The sequence below is a fragment of the Puma concolor genome, chromosome C1 (assembly GCF_028749965.1).
Source record: "Puma concolor isolate L17-30 chromosome C1, mPumCon1.1.hap2, whole genome shotgun sequence".
Classification (NCBI taxonomy): domain Eukaryota; kingdom Metazoa; phylum Chordata; class Mammalia; order Carnivora; family Felidae; genus Puma; species Puma concolor.
The window spans coordinates 103,150,473-103,175,624 of record NC_141674.1 but is presented as its reverse complement, the minus strand read 5'-3'; the positions used below and the strand labels follow the sequence as shown (position 1 = coordinate 103,175,624).

The window sequence follows — 25,152 nt, the reverse complement described above, 5'->3', positions numbered from 1 at the left end:
AACTGTGAGATCGTGACCTAAGCTGAAGTTCGGTACTTAACTGACTGAGCCACCCAGGTGCCCCTGATCACTTCTGCAAATCATAAAGGTCACTTTGACTTTGGAATTTAACCTCAAAGGCGCTGACATCCACCCCCTGCCTCTTACTTGAGCTTCTTCTACTGTTTCCTGTATTACTATATTACTAAACTAGCAATTCTATTATTTTGTTCAGAGTTGCCATATTTTATTGTAATTTTTGTCATTTGGGGGATTATTGGAATAGTGTTTTTAAAATTAGAGTTAACTAAGTTTATGTTTTGATGGTTTTTTTGAGATTTTTCATTATGAGCTGGATATTGCAAACTTCTATTGCAAACTTTATATTTAGTAAAGTTTTTTTTTTTTACCCCATCAAGAGCGTTCCCTAAAAACCACTACAACCAACAAAAATTCTAAAGATGAGAAATGACAAATAAAACCTTGAGAGAACTGTATAGTGTGTGAGCTACCTCTGCAACATACTTGCTCCTTGAGGGCAGGCACTATGTCACACACATCCCTCCATAAAACTTGTCTGGCATATGTCCGATGTGCAGAGTCAGCCAAGCAGCAGGTCAGTTTTGTCACAGCACCTGTAATTCCTGCTCTGTCCTCCCAACCTTTGGGGTATTTTGGAGGAGAGGCCAAAGGTGAGTCAGGGGTGTGTGTTACGCTCTTTTCTCCTTTGAAGAGAAAAGATCAGTTGAAAGCTGACCCCACCTACAGACTTTTATACTGTCTCTTTTTATTAGTTAATGGGTAGCTGAAATTTTCCTCTTTGTTGACTTATATGTTGGCAGAAACTTTAAAATTTACCTAGTACTTCTATCCTTTCCATGCTGGATGTGCTCCTCTTACAACATCCTGGTCAATAGGTAGCTTACCTTTTTTGTGCTTGGACCACTCTTATGGTAGCTCCCTGCCTCTGCAGGCAGCTTAGTTCATCTCTGGACAACTCTGAGTTTTAGAAAGATCTTCTTATATACAGTTGTAGTCTGTCTCCTTGAGAATTGTGCCCATTGGCATCTTCTCAGGCATTTGCCTTATAAAGTTTTAAGCCCTGTGTAAGTGACAGGGATCCAAAAGGGGTACCTTTTACTGAACGGATGCCTACTCTGCCATTAAAGGAGTTAGACCTAGTGAGGAGCATGGAGATGATTCCATCTGGGGTGTTTTCCTGGATATTCTGATTCAGTGGGTCTGAAATAGTATCTGGGAATTTGTATATTGAAGAAATAGCCACTTATTTTTTTTTTTTAATTTTAAAAATGGTTATTTAGTTTTGAGAGTGGAGAGAGAGAGAGAGCAGGAGAGGGGCAGAGCCCAGTTAATTTTTATATTAGGGAAGTTTGGAATCATTGCAGAGTGAATCTGGGGAAAGTAAGGGTGTTTGGGTTAGCATTTGTTTGTTTGTTGTTCTTTGATAGTACTAGAGATAGGTTGCTTTGCCTGGGTCTTGTGGTCATTTTTTCCCCTTGAGAAGAGTTTGATTCTTGCTCACTAGGGAATCTGCTCTGTATCCCTATAAGACTAATAAAGTGATTTGTTTTATCTTAAAAAAATAATCTACAAACTATTCAGAATATCAGGGCTGGTGTATGTGTGCTGTGTGTGACTTTGGTGGAAGCCTCCTTATCCCTTCATCAGAATGTTACAAAGATGCCAGGATACATAGGTGTTCCACCCTCTTTTTGGTGTCCGCTAAGTAATTCTGTTCTAGTCCTTGTGAATGACACTGCCTTTTAGCATGTCTGCTTTGTTAACCCATGAACATATAACTTGTGTCAGGGATTCCCCTCAGATGTGTTAGTGCAAAAAGATACATGAAAGTCACTCATTTCAGGCAGTCCTGCCTTTGGGCTGTCTGGGCTCTGCAGCAAGTGGAATATGGAAGGGAGAATAAAGGGGGAATCAAGGGTCTTTTTTTAAATAAAAATTTTTAGGTTTATTTATTTTTTTGAGAGAGAAAGTGTGAGCTTAAATGGGGGAAGGGTAGAGAGGGGAGAGGAAGGATCCCAAGCAGTGGGATGTGGGGCTCGAACTCATGAACTGTGAGATTGTGACCTGAACTGAAATCAAGAGTTGGACACTTAACCAACTGAGTCACCCAGGTGCCCCAGGAATCAAGGGTCTCTTGAGCAGAACAGAGCATTCTGCAAGAAGGGGCCCGGGAGTGTTCCTCTGACAAGGACTTGATGTTGCTGTCCCTTATAGAAACTAGAAAGTGGCTTCAGATCTGAAAGGATAGGCTCCTGGCCTCTGGATGGGACAAACCTGTAGTGTTATTTGTAGTGGTAGGAGGTTTGCTATAGATCTGTTCTTTCTGTCGTCTCCTTTTTGAGGCAGATACCAGCTGTGTGGCAGAAAATACGCTCTGATCTTACAGAAAAGAGCAAAACCAAGAAGGGGAGGGGGGGGGGATGATAAAAGCCATAGCTTGGAGTGATAATTACTGTACTAATTTATTTATATGTGTAAGTATATAAGTTTCTACATAAAACTCTGGTAGGATCCCTAGTTATTGGCTCTAAGGTTTATTATCTTTGTAGCTCTGCTGTCTTAGTGGTGTGTTAGAGAGGATTGTGGTGTCTTGTCATCCTTAATTTGTGTATTTCATCATGTGGCAGACAGTACAGGGTATTCTGCTCTTGTAGATGTGTGGGAATCATTGACCAAGTCAGAGATAGGGCCCTGCCCCCAAGGAGCTGACATCATCATGGAGATAAGACAGATGAGCACACAATTAGGAATATGAAATACAAGTCATTTAGTCACTTATCTACAGTCTCTGAAAGCAGTTTCCTGCAGTCAGAGTGACTAAGAGCTATAGGGTCTGGGGGAGTAAACTTCAGGTCTACTAGGGAATAGTGACCCCCAGCTCACTCCAACTGGGCTTGTCTGCTATTCTCCCCTTTCTCTTTTGTAATTTAGAAGTATCTAAACTTAACTTGGGGGAAAAGATAAAGACCCCTTTGTCTGGTATGGGTCTAAATGTAAGTTTGGCACATGTTGTGTTATCTGTTGTGTCTATCACTGGGTTTGTGGCAAGAGAGAGAGGGCTGTTTTCTTAGTCCTTGATGAGAAGCCCGATCTAGGACAAGTTAAGGTGGAAATACCTTCTTTGGAAGACCTAGTTCTCAGTGGCAGTAGCTGAAGGAACTTCTTGTCACAGCCAGGCAATGACTGAGGTACGGTATGGACACACCCAGAGCTGCTGCCTCAGGTGGCATTGATTAATCATACTAACATCTCCCTCACCCTCTGTGCTTGTCTTGGCAAAACCCCATTCTACCAGCTCCTCAAAGTTTGTGTTTTATTAGATACGATTGAACAAAGTCTTGGGGTCATTTTACTGTCCCTTGCCACCCGTGAACTGCAGACTAGTTACCTTGGTCCAGCTCTGGTGTCCTTGGTCTTTGATCATTCAGTGAGGGGCCTGGGTCTTTCTTCCCATTGGACTGAAGCACCTTCCCAGAGACCTGCCTGAGGCAGTTTCTGGTCTTCAAGTCACTTCCTTTCAGAATATTGGCAGCTGGGTAGTGACTCTGGTTCTTTGAATACATCAGCCAGACATCATGCCAAGATGGACTCATTGCTTCACAAAGACACGTTGGGTCTATGGGTGTTGCAGAACCTGTTTCTGGGTTAAGAGTAGCTCCCCCACCCTTCTATATATTTAATCATATGAAGAAAGCTTGTGTGTATTTTGTGAGGTAAGGAAAACATGACGATAATATTTTGATTGGAGTCAGATATTGCCTCTTTAATAATATGTTGTCTTTTAACAAATAGCATCACTTTAAACTACAATTTTGCTTGCTGAATGAAGTATTGCACAAGAAGCTGTGGTTACATTCTAAAGTATAGTAGCTTGTTCAGAAGCAGGTGCATTTAAAATGGTTGTTGTTTGCTTCTTTTTCATCTCTTTTTATTCTCATCTGTCTTTTGTGAGGAGATTCTGGGAAGCTTTTTTAAGCCTTGAAGATTAAATAGTCTATTTTAACTAGACCCTAAGAAGGGGAGGTTGCTATGCTGACATATTTATCCAACATTCAAATAAGAATAATCGAATAGTGTTTACTCACTAATGTCTTTTGTTAAGTTTCTGAATATAAATAGTCAGAAAACTAGATAGTGCTAATGTGTTAATTTCTCTAAATTGAAATGTGGTAAGCTGCAAAGAAACTGCTATTTAATTCTCTGCTTTCACATGCCTTGGTCCATCCAGAAAAGTGTCGAGACTCGTTGAAGTTTGAGGATGTGTATATTTTGATTATTATTTTTAATGTCTTTGCTCTGAACATGCCTTTATTTATTTGCTAGATCTTTTTTAATTGGAAATGTTAAGGACATTTACTTTATTGCAACATTTAAAACACTTTCTAATCTTTATGAGGATTATTAGAGGAAAAACATATCTTGTGAATCATGCAAGTCCTTGGTAGTATGTTACTATTTAAAGTAAGTGACAATATTTCATGACTCCTGTGACATATACTTCCTAAGAGATTTAAAGAAAATGGTTGTAACTAAAAACAAGCATTGTAATATTTTAAGGTAGGTTTACAAAGTAACAGAGTTATTCTTCGTGTTTACACATAATTAACTAGTATTTATACTTTGTTGATTTTCTCTGGTACCTTTACAAGGTTTTTTTAATTAAAAAAATTAATTTTTTTAAATCTTTATTTATTTTTGAGAAAGAGACGAGGGTGATCAGGGGAGAAGCAGATAGAGAGGGATACACAGAATCCAAAGCAGGCTCCAGGCCCTGAGCTGTCAGCACAGAGCCCAACGCGGGGCTCGAACCCACAAACCGCAGGATCATGACCTGAGCCGAAGTTGGACCCTCAACTGACTGAGCCACCCAGGTGCCCCCTAATTAAAATTTTTAAAAATTGTTTACTTATTTTTGAGAGAGAGAGAGCCCGAGTGTGAGTGGGGGAGGGGCAGAGAGCGAGGGAGATACAGAATCCGAAGCAGGCTCCAGGTTCTGAGCTGTCAGCACGGAGCCCGACGCGGGGCTGGAATTCATGAATTGGATCGTGACCTGAGCCAAAGTCGGACACTTAACTGACCGAGCCACCCAGGTGCCCCTACAGGATTTTTTTGGAGGGGGAGGTTATTTAAAAAGTAATTACATTTAAATTTTTTTTTTTTCAAACGTTTTTTATTTATTTTTGGGACAGACAGAGCATGAACGGGGGAGGGGCAGAGAGAGAGGGAGACACAGAATCGGAAACAGGCTCCAGGCTCTGAGCCATCAGCCCAGAGCCCGACGCGGGGCTCGAACTCACGGACCGCGAGATCGTGACCTGGCTGAAGTCGGACGCTTAAGCGACTGCGCCACCCAGGCGCCCCTAAAAAGTAATTACATTTAAAAGTAGTTAAGGACATTGAAAAATCTAGAAAACTATGAGAAAAATATTCATAATCATACTATTAATATTTTAGTGTACTCTTGGTTTCTTTTTTCTACCCTTAGTTTTATTTATTTATTTATTTATTTATTTATTTATTTATTTATTTATTTATTTATTTATAAAAAATGTTTATTTTTGACAGGGGTGGGGGGAAACAGGATCCGAAGCAGGCTCCATCTGACAGCAAAGAGCCTGATGCGGGGCTCAAACTCATGAACTGTGAGATCATGTCTTGAGCCAAAGTCAGACACTTAACTGACTGAGCCACCCAGACACCCCACTACCTTTAGTTTTAAAAAGTTATTGATTAATGATGTATATGCACAGTTTTCTGTACTGCCTTTCTTTGATGGTTATAAATGTTTTTCATATTTTCAAGCATTTTCCATAAATTGATGTTTTTTGGTTAAATAATATTCTTGTTAATGGGGTTACTAGTTTTGACCATTTTTTGATTGGATATTTAGTTGGTTCCACTTTTTTTTTCTATATAAATGATGCTGATCACCTTCATACATAAAAAAAAATTCCTCATTAGGATTTTTCCCCATTAAACTAGATTTGCAGAAGAAAAATTACTGCGTCAAAGAGGGTAATTTTTTAAAATTGGGAAACAATTTAAAAATAAAAAGGAAAGCATAAGAGAAAATTAAAATCTCCAATAAGTCTATCACTTCCAACCAAAACCCACAGTTAATATTTTGATAGATTCTAGACAGTTTTTTTCTGTTATTGCAGTTGGCATTTTAGCATATGTATAGTTTTATCATTTGCTTCTGCACTACTTAAGATATTGTGAACATTTTCCTATATGTAAATATGTAAATATGTATATATGTTCTTTAAGAATATTAAAGGGTGTATACTGTTCTGTCTTAAGGATCTGTTATATATAATTTAAACTGAAACCAATTCTCAGTTGCCAACTTTCATAATTGTGAATAATGCTATAATGAACATTCGTACATTTAAATCTTGGTAGGAATATTTATTTTGTTAACATAAGCTCTCAGAAGTCAGTATTTTGTATCAGAGTATGGACTTACCTGTGACTTTGATACACACTGCCAAATTCCTTTCCACATAGTTTGACCAAGTTGTATTTCCATTGGCAGAATATGAAACTGTGTTCCCACCTGTGTTCAACCCTAGTTTTTATTTTTAAAACTCTTAACCAATTTGATAAGTGGTAAAGGCTACCTCATCTTAACTTGCCTCCCTGATTATACAGTGATACTGAGTGGTTTTTCATATGGTTGGTGGCCACTTCTTATTTACTTATTTTGATAAATTGTGTCTTTTACCCCTCAAGGTATTCATTTTTTGGTTACTGATTTGAAAAAGCTGTTTATATTAAGTGTATTAGTCCTTTGTCTTAAATGTGTTGCAACATGCATGGACAGGTTAAACTGCATAATATCAAATTGCTACCAATATTGATTTCAAAAATTGTTTATCTGATAGGTTTTCAATCCTTTGATTTGCAATGAGCTTCATCAATTTTCTTTTTAACTGGTAATTTTAATTTTAATCTTGTAATTTTCTTGTTAACTGGTATTTTCTATAGCTACTTTAAAATTCTAATCTGACTGTATCATAAAACAAAAAGCTGTCAGTTGTATGTGCTCAGGAAATGCACATATAACATTTTATAAAAATATACTGGAGGGAAACTGTATATTCTGGAACTAAATATGTGATTTTGGTGGGTTGAGGGTAAGCTGCTTATGTCCTGTTTTCCTGGACATCCAAGATTCTTTGAAGTATGTAACATCCCTGAAAGGCAGGACTAATGCACTACTAAATCTGACATTTTGACCTAATTGATAATTGTACTGTGGTTTAGCCAGTCAGTTTGGTCAGACAACAGGATGACTAAGATTCCCTCCCCTCTCTCCTCACCAAATTGATTAGTTGTGGGACAGAACTGACTCAATCAACCTGTTGTTTTGGCACCCTGTGGACACCACCTGTTTCTTCCATTTCTCCCTCCAGCCTCCCACTGCCCTAGTGCAGTGCTGTGTGCACAGTGGGTAGGAGATCAATGTTGTTGCTGAAGAATGTTGCAATAAAGAAGAGTAGACTGCTTTTTTTTTCAAGCTTGTATGTTCTTAAGGTACCCTGCTGCTTTTGACATTAAGAGCTCCAGCTGAACTGTTGTATGTGGAAGCCCTGCAGGTCTTAAGTGTTTGATTCAGAGTAATTTCAGGCAATATGAATGCTTTCTTAAGTATCATTGGAATTTACTGGGCTGGTTGTTTGCCAGCTATTACCATATTTAGCAGGAAGAGACCTGGGGAACAAGGACATTTCTGACCAACCAAAGAAGGAAACCTCTCTGAAGAGGATTGTGACTATTTTTTAGGTGTGGTTAAGAGAATGCCAGTTAGAGAGATTCCGGTTTGTGTCCAGTTGTCTTTGTTTCTATGCCCCATCCACAAAATTAATTTATGGGTGGGAAAAGAGATTTGATAGTGAAGCTCTTTCTCACCCTGAAGTCTAATACTGTTTCTGGGAGGAAATTAGAGAATTCTTACACCTAGACTGTGCATTGAGAGGCTTAATTAACAGGTGAAGCTGCTGATTAAAAACAGGTTGAGGGGTATTTATTTTCATCTTTCTTTTTGAAGGCTTACTTATTTTCTGCTTTGTCATGGTCTGAATTTATTTTGGCCTAGTCCTTTTCTCCATCCTACTTTTGGAACTGCCAGCCTTCCCTCTATGGCTTAAAATTTCTCTGCCTGTTTTTCCATTTTAAAGATGAAGATACTATTTGGAAGGATCATTCAATATAACTGACATACAACTTATTTTCATAAAGTAAAACAACCCCGACGTTTACATAGCAATGTAGAGTTTACAGAGCCTTCTTATAATTGCCTCGTTTATTCTTCATAAAACCTTAGTGGAAACTGAGCCTCAGAGGGGTTATTTGGCTTGTATACCATTGTTTAACCCTAGATAATAAGTGACAGGGCTGGGGATATAAACTTGTGGTTTGACTTTTTAAACTTCAGCTTTTTAAAAAAAAAAAAAAAAAACATTTTGTTGAATTCTTACTATGTGTCTCATTCTGCTAGGGCTTTACGTATATTTCCTCACTTAATTTACATGGCTATCCTTTAGGGTAGACAGTATTTAACTGTTTTACAGACAAGGAAATTGGAACTGAGATTCACAGCTTTGGATGATGGGGTGAATAATGTGGTTAATGAAGAATGGAGACAGAATTCAAGCATCTGCACTCAACGATGGAGCTTTATGTACGTTCATAAAATTACGCCTACAACAACCCTACAAGATGGGGAATAGGTTAAGTGGGGAAACTGAGGGATATACTAAAGGTGCATTTTTTTTTTTTAGAATTTTGTTTTATTTACATGCCATATACATTTTCTTTCTTAAAAAAATTTTTTTTTATATTCATTTATTTTTGAGAGAGAGCACAAGCCAGGGAGGGGTAGAGAGAAAGAGAGACAGAATCCCAAGCAGGCTCCGCACTGTTAGTGCAGAGCCCGGTTATAGGTCTTGAACTCATGAACTGTGAGATCATGACCTGAGTTGAGATCAAGAGTCAGGTGCTTTACTGACTGTGCCACTCAGGTGCCCCTAAAGATGCATATTTTTATGATACGTATAACTAAAAATTCATAAGACTGGCAATTCTTTGTTTTTTTTTAAATTTTTTTATGTTTGTTTATTTTTGATAGAGAGAGAGAGTGAATGAGAGAGTGCAAGTGGGGGGGGGGGGGCAGAGAGAGAGGGAGACACTGAATCCAAAGCAGGCACCAGGCTCCGAGCTGTCAGCACAGAGCCCGACACAGGGCTCGAACTCACAGATTGCGAGATCATGACCTGAGCCAAAATCAGACGCTTAACCAACTGAGCCACCCAGGCACCCCTGGCAGTTTTTTGAATTGTAGAGGTCAGCTATTAGGAATTTTTTTTATCTTCTAATAAACAAGAAATGGATGGACATTAATTGACCAATGGCCCTTGACTTCCTTTAGTTCATTTCTGTCACCAGGAGAAACAAAATGAATTTGGGCTGAGAGGAGGGGAGTTGCCATTAAGGATGAGTCTTTAAGCCAAAATGGGCCACAGCTATGAGATCTTCAGAGGGCTGCCCTTAGCAATGACCTGACTCCTGAGGGCTCTGCTTGGGGACATTCCTGCCTGTGTTTATGGAGACTTCTCTTTGAGAGGGAGTTATTGGCTTATGGGGAGAGAAGATGGGGATACTTTTTAGTCTGGCTCTGAACATACTAGCTCTGTGTCTTTGGGCAAGTTTCTCAAGCACTCTGTGCCTCATATTCGTTAGTAATAAAAGGATTATAACAGCATGTAATTGTTAGGGTTATTATGAGAATTAAATAAGTGTATAATGTGATAATAATTCATAGTGCAGTGCCTGGCACATACTAAGAGTGAGGTAAATAGCGTTATTTTATGTTGCAGTATGGACTTTTTGTTGCTTTCACTTTAATCAAAAGTGGATGAGTGATTCGGACCTTTGGTGAGAAACAGGAACTTCATCTTTGCAGCAAGTACATTGTTCACTGCTTTTCAGTGACTGTATACATATTTAGGGGTCTTGTCTTTGAGTTTGTTCCCTTAATGGTGTGTACTTCCAATTTGGAGGAATTTTGTCTATTACACAAATTGCACTAATAGGTGTTAACTCATTTCCCTGTTATTTATTAACCAGACATTTGTGGTTGGATGTTATGCATACTACAAAAACTCTGATTTTTTGAAGTGTATCTTTAAGGATAATATCAGATCCATTTCAGTTGTTCCCCAATTTCATATGATATGACAAACATCATCATGTGCCATTCGGCGTCACCATGTGGAATACTAGTCTAAAGCCAAAATATTCAATGTTTTAATTAGCCTTATAGCACTTAATGGACTATCTCTGTTAGACATTTTGAAATAATAAAAATATCCTATGGTCTGTTAATACGTCTTTAGGGGCTCCTGGAGATTTGGGAATATAAGGTGGGTGATTACCCATTTAGTCCATCCTTGTTTTACAGATGAGGAAACTAAAGCCCAAAGAAGTGACTGGTGGGGACCCAGCACTAGGTGAAGGTTGGGCCACAACCCAAGCGCTTGTTTTCTGGCCACGTGATCTTTCCTCAAGTGATCTATCAGTACATCAACTGGCTTTTTCTTTTCTTTTTTTTTTTTTTGAGATCTGAAGAAGGAAACAGAGAAGGAGTGGAAAAGTGGGGGAGAAATGTAGCCATATTGGAAATGTCAGTGACAGTAGAGGAAATATTTGCCTGTGAGCCCCCTGCCTGTCCCTTTGGACTTCTCTGTAGTGGTTAAGACAAGCCAGTGGGGCAGTAGCATTAGTGATTCAGAATTGGATAAGCCAGGACTGGTGGAGTTACTTTCTCAGAAAACCGTTTTGTATTTTAACATTTGTTTCCCATGACAGTTTGCTTATTCTCAAGTTTTGGCAGCCTTGAGCAAATGGTTGTCAGGTTTTTGTTTTGTTTTAAGACAAAACTCCACTTCTTATTTTGCTGATTTAGTAAACTGTCTTCTACCTACCACTCCCTTCTGCTCCCTCTATAATTATTTCTAAGACTTTGTTTTTCAGTTGTGGGAATACTATGAAAGGTTTTCTTTTATAGTCTGAGATATTTATAATTATGTGTAAGCACACTGTTTACAGAAAATGTAAGTGGTGCATATGGTAACTCAAATACTCTTAAAACACTTAAAGTATTTTCCAATATTTAAATCTTTCCAAAAAAGCAGCTGAAACCACTTATAGTAAAAGAGAGGAGGTATACACTACGGATAGCAGCATTTGAATGTAATTAATACAGATAAAAGTGAATGTCACTTTGGAGGAACTGGGGATATTTCATGAAAGCTGACCAAGGCATGCCTCCTTAGTAATAGAGTGAACCAAACTGACAAAAATCTCTGTCCTTATGGAGCTTATATGCAGCAACAATAGCCATCATATACTGAGGGTTTATTATGCGACAGATGCTTGACAGTACTTAGTAAAAGTACTTTACCTGTTTCCTTTGGTCCTTACAGTAGGTGTTTTGATTCCTGTTTACTGAAAGGTTAAGGGATGGTCATCTAGGTCAATCAGCTAATCATCGGTATATGCCAACAATTGGTACTCCTCTTGTCCAGCTCCAGAGCTCACACAGTTAACCCATTGTAAGTAATGCCATTTATTTGGTGGAATCCGGTAGTCCCACAGGCAGTGTAACATTGGATTTAATGATATTTTGTGTACTAAAATGACTTAAGTTTTACCATTCTTAACATCTTACCTCTGAGTGAACATTTGCATTATATAGGAATTATACTTCAAAATTGCAGTTTGAGGATTTGCAGTCCTTTTTAAATCTTTTTTTTTTTTAAGTGGGAAGAATGGATTTATGTTTGTTGTAATCCAAGGAAAGTTTTTAGCATTTCTTTGCCTTTTATATTTTGATCCTAAAAGAAATTCTTTAGTAGATTAGATCAGGAATGAATGGGTAGCTTTTTTTTTTCTTAATAAAGAACATTTTGGAAGATTGAAAATGGCCATCCAGAATTATATTTGTGGCAGCCTTTTTAGTTACACATAGCTTTTTCTTGACTGTGCACATGCACATGTATTCTTACTTAATTTTGAAAGAGATGTAAGAAACCATGTAAAATGATTGGAATGCCTCAGCACATGAACAATGGACATAGCCAACTACTGAAAGTACCCAGTACTAACCTATCTTGGCCTGGGAAGTTTGAAATTAACTGTGTGCAGCATTTCTACACATGTCATTATAGAAAAAGCACACAGTTTTTCTTCTTTTTTGTGAACTTTTTCCTTATTATTGTCTCCTTTGTTACTGAAAATCAATAGTCATCTGTACCAATAGATAAGAGAATGTGTTTGACATCAACAGATAATCCCAGATAATCCTGTTTTAAAATACAGCCCTTCACATGCATGCTCACACATGTGGGTCCTCTCAAACATACTGGGCTTTCTCCTTAAGGTTTAGTTGTGTTAGCTGCCACTTGAATGGTGAAGGAGAGAATAGAATGCTCGGGGATATTAAGGGTAATGAAAGAGATAAATGACAGTATAGGTTGATTGTTTATTTTTAATTATCTCTTGGAATGACTTTAGATACCCTTTCCCACTACATTGTGATTTTTTGCTTTAGCACAGCTGTTGAGTTTTGGGAACCAGCTAAACCTGGCTCTGATTCTTAGTTAAGAATATTGGGTAAGCCACTTCTCTAAGTCTCAGTTCCCTTATTTATGTAGTGGGAATAATAGTAATACCTAACTTGCAGGATTATTTGCAGATATTAAAAACATTATATTTAATCGCATGGTCCTGGGCACAAAGTAGGCACTCAAGTGTGGGGGGCTCATAGTTTAAACTTCATTAGCCACATGGTAATTCCCTGCTTTGGAAGATAGGATCTGGACATACTTGTCTGACCCTTCTTGTTTCAGTTTCTTTCAAGGATTCCCTTTAGACTCTGTTCCATTGCCAAGGCAAGATTATGGATCATTTAAAGAACAGACTAAAAGCACTACCGTCCAGTAATTTCCAATTTGTAAATTAACTGCGTGAATTAAAAGCCTTTCTAACCTTTTGTCTGCGCAAGTTTGCAGTGTCTTGCACCCGTCACCTCAGAAGCAATTGATTCATAGAAAAAAAATTATTTAGTATTTCAAATTAAAGCTGGAGAACTCTTTCAATAAGGAGGATCTACTTGGTACTTATTCCCATCATTCACCCCTGAGTCTTAATGGAAATCAGGTTTGAAATGTTAGAAGCAGTTGGTTTTCAGCATTGGGAAAGCTTATCTAATCAGGCATGTGAAGTGGCCTATGTTGGATTTCTGTGCCAGAGAAGGCTGGGGGAGGCTGAGGAGATTATCATTCTTGCTTGTAATTCCTGAGCATTGTTGAGGCACTGGGAGAGCAGTGGGGAAATTTTAAAAAATGTCAAAGTTGGTTATACCAGTCCAGCACACATCCCACCCCATTTGGACTGGTCTCGTAACATACGTGTATGTGAGCTCATTTGAATCATGTAATACTTTGTCATTTCTGGGCTAGATGGTGAGGATTTCCTGTTTCACAGGATTTTGGATTGGGAATTTTACATTAAATAGTGCTTTCTGGTTTATAGTCACTTTTATCTTTTATTAAAATTATTTTAAAATTATTTTTTAATGTTTATTTTTGAGAGGGAGAGAGAATGCAAGCAGGGGAGGGGCAGAGAGAGAGAGGGAGACACAGAATCTGAAGCAGGCTCCAGGCTCCGAGCTGTCAGCACAGAGCCCGATGCGGGGCTGGAACCCACCAACCGTGAGATCGTGACCTGAGCCAAAGTTGGGCGCTTAACTGACCGAGCCACCCAGGTACACCTATAGTCACTTTTATAAACATGATCTCACTTGAGCCATAAATGAAGTCTTCTAAGGAAGGAGGGCTGGTGGTATTATTTTAGTTTTACAGATGAGAATAGTAAGTCTCAGATAGCTCAGAGGAATTCCTCTAGATCACATGGTGAGTGTAGATCACATGGCAAAGCCAGGATTAGAACTCAGGTTCTGATTTCTAGGGCAGTTCTTGTTTCATTACACCACAGTGCATCCTGCATAATGTAGCTAAATCTGAATTCTGTTCACCAAGATAGGAAAGGATTCTCTTCCTTTCTGTATGATGAGCTGTGTCAGAGCATGACAACAACGAAGCAGGAGCTGAGAATTCTTTCCCCAGATGGATCAGTTAGGTTTTATTAAAGCTATTCTGTGCCTGTAGTCACCAGTTGTTGCTGTTACCTATACAGGATGTTGATCCAAAGTGAAATAGGCAGGAGAGTGTGGCTGACTCATCTGAGCCCATCACAACTGCCATATGTTCTGCCAGTGGGTCCATAATGTCATGTTAATTTACATGCATTTCATGTGCTCTGATGTCTGTTTCTCAGTGTTTTTCCTCAGCTGTTTTTAATGTCTCAAGCCTTAGCTCTTCCTGAGTGGCCCGAAGTGACTTTCCTGTTCCTTAAAGTTTCCTTAAATTGTCTCAAGAGCACAAAGCCTGGCCTTCTCAATGTAATTTTATTTCATAGCTCTGGGCAGTTCTCTCCTTAACTTGAGCAGAATGTGAATCGTGAATACAGATAGGTGTGTCAGTATTGCACCGTCACTTATGTAAGTGCCTTTTAGCATTTCTTCTTTCTTTTTAATCAAAATGAGGAAATAGAGAATGTTTTGTTATGGTAGTTTTACACGTACACCCATGAGGAAATGCGTAGTTGGCTTCTGTGGGAAGTGTAACTGATATATTTCAGGGAACAAAATGCATGATGGCTAAAATTTTTAAGTCTGTCAAATGTTCATAGGGAAGGAAAGAAAAATGATCAAACTCTCATATGGCACTTCAGTTTAGCTTATTAATCTAAGGTTAATAATTTATATGAGTCTCTGCCTTGTTTACATCTCTTAGTATATGAAAGTATACTTGCCTTTCCACAGAATGCGTTTCACAAGTTGTGCTTTTTATTGAGGGGAGCCATGTCACCAAATATTCCTTCAGGTGTACAGTGTAGGAAAGCTTTCCACCAAATTGGCCAACTGGTTGAAGGTTTGACACCTCTGTATCAAGAAAATGTCAAGTGGACCATTTTGGCCCAGGAGTCCAGCTTTGGCCATGCCCTGTGGCCAGCTGGGAGCTTCCTTGGTGAAGGCCACTGTCATCTAGCCACATCATCGCCGTGTACCTTTCTCATGAGGAAGAATTTGGCAGTTGTATATCCTGAGACCTAGGATTCCCCATTCTCCCATCACCTGAGGAGAGCTTTGATAGCACTGATAGCAGTCTTGCTTCTGAGGTACATAGCTTATCCAAAATGCATATAATTTGTTCATAGAAAATTGGGGATTGATTACAGTTTTTCTTCATGACAGTTTGAAATTAATGGACTTGTAATGTTCACTGCAGTAAAGGAACATTCATGGTTTTTGTAAAGTGTTAAATTTCAAATTTGATAGCTTGGAATTTGAATTAAACAAACATCCCTACTGTGTGTGTGTGTGCGCGTGTGCGTGTGTGTGCGCGCATGCATGTGTGTGTGCCTTTCAGGAGGGAGAATAGACCTTGGAACTGTTCATAAATTTTTTTTTTTTTTACAATAGGGCCTATTCCCAGTTGGCAAGGAATAGCTATCTAAATGTTGCTCAGGTCTAGTGAAAAGATTTAGGGAAGTTGTAACTAGTTTAATAACCATCTGTGGAGTGACATAGATCGACACACCCAATTACACAAGACCTGAGTCTGAGAACTGTTGATGTGCAATCATCCCATCAGCATCTGCTCGTCATTATCAACAACAATCATGGCTCAACTATTTCTTTGGGGCCACATGAAAAGACAGTGTACCCATAGCAAAGGATAAGTCAAACCTGACAGAAACATAGCCCTCCCTAGCTCTTTGTTCCCAAACTTCTCTTTAAATATATCCTTTTGTGAGCTTTTGGAATATCTTACGTTATTTGTTGTTTGTCATTAATTTTCTGTCTTAAATGGCATGTCTTTCTAGCTCTAATTTTTGCCGAAACCATTAAAGGCCAGTGTATGATGGGTCATTTTTCTAACCCATTTCTTTGCATTTGAAAGCCTTCATGTCTCTGGCTTCATGCTACTGTATGTATACAGAAGTGTTCAGTATCTTTTCTAGTTTACATTTTTTGTTACAACTGCTGTCAAACCACTTATGAGCACTTTCTAATATAAATCATTTTGGTGACTGAGTGGGAGGGAAGGAATCGGTTCACAGGAATAAATTTGCATGTTGAGAAGATACTATCTAATAGTTTGCAAAGCACTTTCAAGGGCATCATATCTTTTATAAGACCATGTGTTCATTTCTGGAGGCTGCGACAGAGACTCTCTCTGAGACCTAATCAGTAGCCGCGCTGTCAAGTACCAGGGCTGGCTGGAGCACCAAGGCCAGGTCTTCTTTCTGTCCCGTGTGTATAACTGCATCATTATTTTATTGGCAGAAATATGGAATCTTCCTGATTTTAAAAGGTACTTCCTTGCCTTTGGAAGGTATGTTAGCAGTCCTTTCAGAATGGAAAAAAAATTGTAATGTTTCCCTGCCTTTTGATAAAAATCATTGGTTATCCATAATTCTAATTGTTTCTAACTAGAGTCTGATGGCACTGCAGAGCTTCTGACTAAGGTGGCTTTTGGAAAATTAAGGTTTTATAGAAATTAGTGAGCTTTTCTATGACTTTCTGAAGGAACAGACTCAATCTAGTGATACAGTTGTGTTCTTGGATCTATTAACATCACAGACTTTAATTTTGGATATTAATATTTGATTATCTTTCTGAAGCATGTGTTTGTGTACAAGATGGATGCTTCACTGGTTCTCATTGATTTTGGCAAGTGGTCAAATGCGAGGTAGGTATTGGTAGGGCAGTGCCGTACAGTTTCAGTGCCAGGGTTGCTGTGTGAGGACTGGCTGTGAGGCCTAGCTTACTTCTTGAGAACAAATGTAGATTTTCAGAAAGCCTGTGGCACACAAGTGTTGGTATGGGACAGTGTGAGCCCAGGGAATGTACTTAGCTAAGAGGCCATTTAAGAAATAGGTTTTGTGGGGCGCCTGGGTGGCTCAGTCAGTTGTGTCCAACTCTTGACTTTGGCTCAGGTCACAATCTCACGGGTGAGATTGAGCCCCATATCGGGCTCCGTGCTGGGGGTGGAGCCTGCTTGGGGTGTTCTCTCTCTGTCTCTTTTTCTCCCCCCTCTCCCATCCCATGCTCATGCTCTCTGTCTCTCAAAAAAAAAAAAAAAAAAAAAAAAAAAAAGTAGGTTTTGTATTCCTTCTAAGAGTTAGGCCTTGTGCTGAATGTTAGAGTAGTTGTTCCAAAGGGTTTTTGTTTTTGTTTTGTTTTGTCCACTTTAGGCTCTAGTGGTGAGCCAAGGAGAAGCAAAAGAGGAGAAGCCATTCTTGGGAACTTCTTGGAGGTTGTAGCTGGCTCTGAAGAGTCTTGGTTGAACTAGATGAGTAACTAGTTCCTATGACTAATGAACTTTGCAGGAGTCCCTTTGGTTGTACGTACAGCCCCCTGGGATTGCTGTAAGGTTCCAAGCCATCACAGTTTGGAATCGTGGTTTTCAAATTTGAGTATGCATCAAGTTTGGAGGGCTTATTAGAATACAGATCGCTGGGCCCAGGGCCCATCCCTTGAGTTTCTGATTCTGTAGGCCTGGATTGGGACCTGATAATTCACATTTCTGACAAGTTCCCAGATGCTCCTGCTGTTTTGGAAATTACACTTTGAGAACGACTGGCTTAAAGCAACATTAGGTGTTTTGAGTTTGGGGGCAGAGGGAACTATGCAGGCTGGCTGGGATCTTTTCACTGCTCTTCCAGTGCACAGAGGTGAGCTTCCAGATGTATTAATTAATTCATCCAACAAGTATGTGAGTGTCCACTATGTGCCAGCCACTGTTATAGTTGTTAGGGGATACTGTGAAGAAAGCACACAAAAATCCCTTTGTGGAATTTCAATGAGCACAGGCTGGGATTAACTTGATATCAGTTCTGCTGTTTCTTGATGCTTGCAGGTGAACCTGCCCCTTCTCCTAGCTCCCTTCCACTTATCTTACTTTCTTTTGGAATCTTTGAATTTCATAATAATAGCACTGATATTATTAATCATCCCGACAACTTAAAAAATTTTTTTTAATGTTTATTTTTGAGAGAGAGACAGAACGACAGAGCGTGAGCTCTGAACAGAGAGAGAGGGAGACACAGAATCCAAAGCAGGCTCCAGGCTCTGAGCTGTCAGCACAGAGCCGGATGTGGGACTCAAACTCACAAACTGTGAGATCATGACCTGAGCCGAAGTTGGACGCTTAACCGACTGAGCCACCCAGGTGCCCCTCATCACAACTTTTTATTGAGTACTTGTTCTATGTCAGAAATAATGTAGCTAAGTGCTTTACATTTATTATCCCATGTTATAACAACCCTGGTGTTTTCATCTTGATCTAAAAGATGAATTTTGAAGAGGTTGGTGACTTACCCAAGATGATACAGCAAGGTGGAGCTAGGTCTGTCTTATTGCAAGTCTGTACTTTACTTCAGTGCTCTAGTCCAAGGTTTTTAAACTGCACATTATGACCACTAGTGGGGCATGATTTGGTAGGTCTCAAACAGCACTCTTTGGGGAAAATTGGAACTGAATAGAAAATGTCACATAGGGTAGGCATTGTTTCTTGAAATTTTTTTTCCTGTGTATGTGTATGTGTGAATATTGAGTTCTGACTTAAAATATATTTCTTACTGTAGATAACAGTAAAAAAAAAGTTTGCAAACTACTGCTTCATTGGCTATGGGACCATAGATCATCTAATCATCATTTTTGAAAAAGAGATTAGAAAATTTAAGCCTTAGAAAAGTAAGTGATTTTTCAAGGGCACAGAATAGTCAGTGGAGTTCAAAGACCAGATATCTGAGTTTTTAGCCCCTGGTCCACTGCTTCCTTTCTCACATCATGCTGCTTCCTTAAAAGTGCACTCTATTGCCTGGGAATTGAGTCTTATCTTTTCACGTGATGGAAATATGCCATGGAACCTTTAGAGATGTTGACAAAACCTGAAAAGGGAAGTTGAATGTCCTTCTGTTCTGGGTAGGTGGAAATTGTGCCACGAAACCCCCAAAGCCTGCAGATGAAGATGTAGCATTTGTCCTGTTAGTTTCTGGTATACTTGACGGGATGAGGATAATAATATGAACTAACAGTCCAAGCTCCACACAAGTTGCTTATATTCACTTGTGTGATTACTAATTATTTTGACAGGGTAGCCGTGGCTGGGCCATGAACTCGGTGGTTTGGAGTGAGAGGGGGCATCCTACCAGCATGAGTTAACACTTCTCTGTGCTGTCCCCAGTTCCTCATTTTGTTCCTGCCGAGTTCAGAGCTATTTTCCTCATAGCCTAGCTTGTCTAGGCATGGTTTCAGATCGCTCTCTTTCTTTTCTTTTCTTTTTTCTTTCCTTTCCTTTCCTTTTTTTTCCTTTTCTTCCTTTCTTCTCTAGACCATATACCTTCATTATGTGGGTAATTTAGGTTCCTAATGCTTTCCCCCCTAAATTCAGTACATTGCTGATTTGCATGAGGGCAGGGCTGTGGATTCTCAGCATGATCAGGTGGTGATCTATGGTAGGTCCTCCTATAGAATGCTGCCCCAACACTTTATACCAAGGGACTTACAGTCTGTCCAGGAGTAATGGGAGACACTTGAAAATAACTTGAGAATGCTTACAGACCCTTCCAGCAAGTGCCTTTTAGCATCCTACTAATGGTTGATGGAAGCCGAGGAAATGCAAAGTCAAGGCCTCATTGGGGAGGGAGGCAGGGATGGAGATTGATGGGGAGGAGAGGCTAATACATAAGGATAGGATGAAAACCTTAACTTGTGAATCATAAAATTTGAGTGAAAAGGAGCCTAAAAAGGCCTGGAGGGGTGAGGTGGTTGGCCTTCAGTCATATGGCTGGATGATAGAGAGCAGACAGAGTACCTAGGTCATCAGTCTGTGGCCCCTTTCATTCTAAGATGGGTTCACCAGAGTTGTCTTCCAAAGCATCTCATTACAGAAAAGAGTGACTGTCACTTACTCTAGAGTGAATGAAATAGAGGCACCAAGAACATGTACCAGGTTTATCTGCATTTCCCCTCAAATGCTATGTACCCGCTGGGCTATGTGTGTCCTAGTTTGTGAAATGTGGGGGTAAAACAAGAACCTCCAAACTTTCAATAAAATTTATGGCCCGAGAAAAACTTTTTTTTTTAGCATGGACCCGCTCCTCCAAGTAGGTAAATAAATATTCTCAAATTATATGTATGTACAGCTATTAAACCATACATGCATATGTTAACTCCTAGTAAAGCTTAATTATATGGGTTTTAGACTGTACATGTGTAGATTAAAGTGCTTATGATGCCCCAAGGGATGGCCTTACACCCCTCCACTTCTGGGATACACACATCTCAGTTTGCAGACTACTGGTCCAGAATGAAAATTGAAGAGTTTAATGTCAAAGCTATTGGTTCTTTCATTAAGCATATTATTTTTCACTCCCAATATTTCTTATTTTTAAAGTTTATTTATTTATTTTGGGAGAGAGAGAGTGTGTTGGAGGGGAAGAGAGAGAGAGAGAGAGAGAGAGAGAATATGAATGAATCCCAAGCAGGGGGATCAGTCCCCACACGGGACTCAGTCTCATGGAGCATGAGATCATGACCTGAGCCAAAATCAAGAGTTGGATGCTTAACCAACTGAACTACTCCCAATATTTCTAATGTCCCTCTGCAAAATAGTTTTTGAATGTAAGTTTTGAATTAAAAAGTGATCTTTCCAGAGTTGATTATGTAAGAATGGAGGATGTATGTGAATTAAGTTGAATCCTTTTTTTGAGAAAAAATGGTGTTTTTGATTTAAGGAAAATGGACCCCCTCCCCCCCTTGTTTTCAATTAAAAAAGAATTTTTTTTTTATTTTTAAAAAAATTTTTTTTTCAACGTTTATTTATTTTTGGGACAGAGAGAGACAGAGCATGAACGGGGGAGGGGCAGAGAGAGAGGGAGACACAGAATCGGAAACAGGCTCCAGGCTCTGAGCCATCAGCCCAGAGCCCGACGCGGGGCTCGAACTCACGGACCGCGAGATCGTGACCTGGCTGAAGTCGGACGCTTAACCGACTGTGCCACCCAGGCGCCCCAAGAATTTTTTTTTTAAAGTAAACCCTACCCTCAGCCTGGGGCTTGATCTCAGGACTGACATCAAGAGTCTCATGCTCCATGGACTGAGCCAGCCTGGCACCCCACAACTTTCCCTTTCTTGGTCTGTGTTGGTGCAAAACCCTTGTTCGATGTCTTTAAGACTTCTCTCCCGGGGCTCTTGGGTGGCTCAATCGGTTAAGCGTCCGACTTCAGCTCAGGTCATGATCTCACGGTCTGTGAGTTTGAGCCCTGTGTCGGGCTGTGTGCTGACAGCTCAGAGCCTGGAGCCTGCTTTGGATTCTGTGTCTCCCTCCCTCTCTGCCCCTCCCCTGCTCATGCTCTGTCTCTCTCTGTCTCAAAAATAAACACATTAAAAAAAAAATTTTTTTTTTAAATAAAAAGACTTCTCTCCCTACCATTGTAGTGATTAACCTCATAATTCACATTAGGGCTTGTTAACGTTTGCTGATTTTTAAAGAAATTCCTTCAGTCTTAACTGGAGAACAAGTTTATTGCTCTGTTGGCCACAATAGAATGGACAATATGCCATACTTTGCTATGGAGTGCTGGTGAATGATATTGGTACTATGTGAGGGTTGTTGTGTGGTAGGCCTTCTGCAGTATCCCCCAAAGTTGAGCAAGACTTGCAATCAGAAGTAAAGGAAATGAATTTGGTCATTTCAGAATTTGGAAGCCCAGGACTGTGGGGATTAGCTGAGACAGAGATGTACTGAGTAAATGCAGTGAAAGATTATTTTGGTAATTAGAAGAAGTTCCATTTTTGTAATGAAGTAAAAAGGAGTAACACTGGTCATCATTTGGAGAGACTGGAGAGCAAATTAGAGAGGGATAAAACTCACTTTGGCCACACAGCAGAGCCAGACAAACTCAGGGACATGTATTCTATATTTGTAGGTATTTCCAAATATTTTTTTAGTCATAAGGATGAAAATCATTTCAATATAAGAGCAGCTCATTTCATTATTCTTACTGGAAAAATGAGTTAAACCAAGCACATGTCCTATTGAGGGTGAGTCAACAGTGTCATTTTAACATAAGGAGGGACAGTACTTTAAGTGAGTTATTCCAAGTCCTGTGGTTTTCCTCCAGCTGAGCAAAGACAACTCTTATTTCAGAAGTGAGGCTTACATGCAAAAAAAGAAGTTGCCTTTCATTTCTTTTTCAATTATAGCTAGTTTTCCTTTTGCTCAATACTTTTCAAAAATCCATTTTCTCCTTAGATTTGTATCAGATTTTCTGAATTTTGACGGAGTATTTATTTGTGGAAAGTATATTATTCATTGTAGACCAATTGTATTTTAAAGTTTTATTTTGAATTCATCTACCAATTCATGGGTCAGAGTTGGTATATGGTGTCAGATATCCTTTAAAAAAAAAGTTATAAGAGAAACAGGAAAGCAGTCTATTTTAACGTGTCATTATTTTTGTAAGTTTTTTAGTGGTGTGGACATGAAGTAGGGTAGTATTTTGTGGAACATTATACCAAACTGTAATGATGAAATTTATCCTTCTGACTTTGGAAGACAAGAGTCTGGTGTTTTGAGATGTGTGGAAAAACAGTGCCGCGAGCTGTTTAAGGTTTCCTTAAGTGGGATTCAATATGATTAAGGGTATGTGTCTGGATAGTTTATTCCTTGGTTTGGGAAGGTGAGTTTTTGTCTTTTTTCCCCTCTCAGTTGATTCCTTTAATTGGAGAGAAGCAGACCAGATGAAGAAAATATTCTGTCTCTTATGGCATTCTCAGTTTGCCACGTTAGTTATTACATGCCTTCTCTGACTAGCAGGCCACACTTTTTCTGTTTAAAGGTTCAGTTTCACTAGCTTAACTATAGGTGTGTTCTCTGGAGGAATTTATTTCTGATAAATTGAATTTGGGTAACTTGATTAAATGATGATGGGTCACCTACTTTTAATAGAGTTCCACCCTTCTTAAGAGTAAAATCTTGTCAACATATAAGATGTGATCATTTTTATGATCTGGTTCCATAATTTCCTTTTGCTTCTTGATACTACTCTGTGCTTGAGGAAAGATGGTATGTAGTTACAATTTTACAAAGGAAGAACTCGGTACAATTTCACCCATTCTTTTACCTCATAGGGTAGTTTGTTTTTATGTTTGTCTTGAGAAATAATACATAGCAGTGTATTGAATCCTAGAGTTGGCAAGTTTTCCAAACTGGGGTTCTTTTGTTGTGGAGGTGGGAGTGATACTAATGAATGTATGTCAGTCCTTGTTAGGGCATGTCCATGAAGAGTGGTTCTGAAATAAAGCATTGGTGGCCCCTGTTATCCTAGGAACTTAGTTTTATTTTTGATAAGCATATGGTCATTAGCTGGTCTTTGGCATAAATGTTTTTCATGTACATAGCTGGTATGTGGGTGCTTATCTACATGGGGATGTTATATTATAGAGGTTTGTAGGTTTGGGTAGATATCAGGCTTCACTGACTGTATCTCAACAGATGTAGTGAGTGGAAGGATGCTGGACTGCTAGATAAAAGACTTTTGTTCTGGTGCAGGCTTGGCCATCTTGACTTGAATGACTTTGGTCAAGTTCCTTATTTCTTTGAGTTGCAGTTTTCCTCTTCTGTAAATGGTGCTATTTCCAATTTGCATGCCTTACAGGGTTGTTGTAGGGATCAAATGAGGTCATTTGTATGAAAATGTTTTGTAAACTAGGAAGGTATTTTTATTGTAGCATTGTCTTAAGTCAGACTTAGCAGGGGCGAGAAAGCAAGAGTTGGGAGCTGACATTCTGATTTGTTTGGCCAGTGTTCACATTGGTCTTAGAATACTTGTAGGTTTGGGTGAGGGAACATGGATGGAAATCAGCTAAAAAATCCCTGCCCTTTGGAAGTTGAGATGTTAATCCTAAATGCATGTTGCCAAGTCAGTACCAACTCCCATCTGTAGGGAGAGCAGATGCTTGTTACTCTCATTTTACTGGAAGGACACTGGCCAGCCAACTAACTTAGGCTATGGCTGGCTACTTTCTGAAATTCACATCATTAGAGTTACATAAGATATTGTATTGTAGGAAATTTGCTGATTTGGGTTTTTTTTTTGTGTGTGTGTGTGTGTGTGTGTGTGTGTGGTGTTGGAAGGGCACATATAGAAGCCCATTCTGTGCAGATTTATGAACTTTTTCTACTTAATTCAAAAGTCATATCACAAAGAGAGGGAGGATACTTGATTCACTTGACATTTGTTTTTAATATAATTTACTGTCAAATTGGTTTCCATACAACACCCAGTGCTCCTCCCAACAAGTGCCCTCCTCAATGCCCATCACCCACTTTCCCCTCTCCCCCACTCACTTGACATTTTTAATATAAAACATAAAGTATTTGAGACTTTCTATGGTAATTTATATTCAGGCTTATAGTCAAAGTGATTACAATGCTTTGGTTTTCATATTCTCGATGAGGTCATGTGTACTTTGGTAGGGAGGAGGAGAAATGTTATTTAATCACTAGCACTACCCTAATAACCACATTTGCTTAAATCCTTTGTCCCTTTGCTTGAACTCAGGGTTACTTGCTTTAATACTGGTTTTCCAAAGGACTTAATCCTGTTAATGTGATGAGGTGGCGGTGGGAAGGACATTCCCACTGGGCCTAGAGTGGTGTAACTGGTAAAACTCCCTTTTTAAATCCCTCTTGTTCTACATGAATATCACTCCCATGTCCCCAAAGTGGAATGAATTTTTACTAAGGAGAGTATTTTAAGAGAGATAAACAAAAGAGATGAAAATATCTCCTCTGCCAGGTCTTCTTGACCTTAGAAAGCTAGAATAAACTATCATTTTGCAGATTTTATTTTTGTCTTCTTTTGTGGGAAATTAGGGACTTGTTTATGTTCTCTTGGAGGGAGATAGAAAACTGGCCTGCTCCTTCA

The 25,152-nt window shown here is 39.2% G+C and overlaps 1 protein-coding gene across 2 annotated transcripts in view; it reads left to right on the top strand.

The window, feature by feature from the left end:
- The window catches only part of NOTCH2 (notch receptor 2), a 164,911-nt gene that overhangs the window by 4,882 nt on the left and 134,877 nt on the right, over positions 1-25,152 (top strand). The window contains exon 1 of one of the 2 annotated variants that reach the window (XM_086717959.1): positions 6,285-8,707. The exons of the other annotated variant lie outside the window; for it this stretch is intronic. Within the exon in view, the coding sequence (XP_086574085.1) occupies positions 8,647-8,707 (61 nt within the window). The 5' untranslated portion in view covers positions 6,285-8,646. Of the gene's footprint in view, positions 1-6,284; positions 8,708-25,152 lie in introns of those variants that run through there. 2 annotated transcript variants of the gene reach the window in all.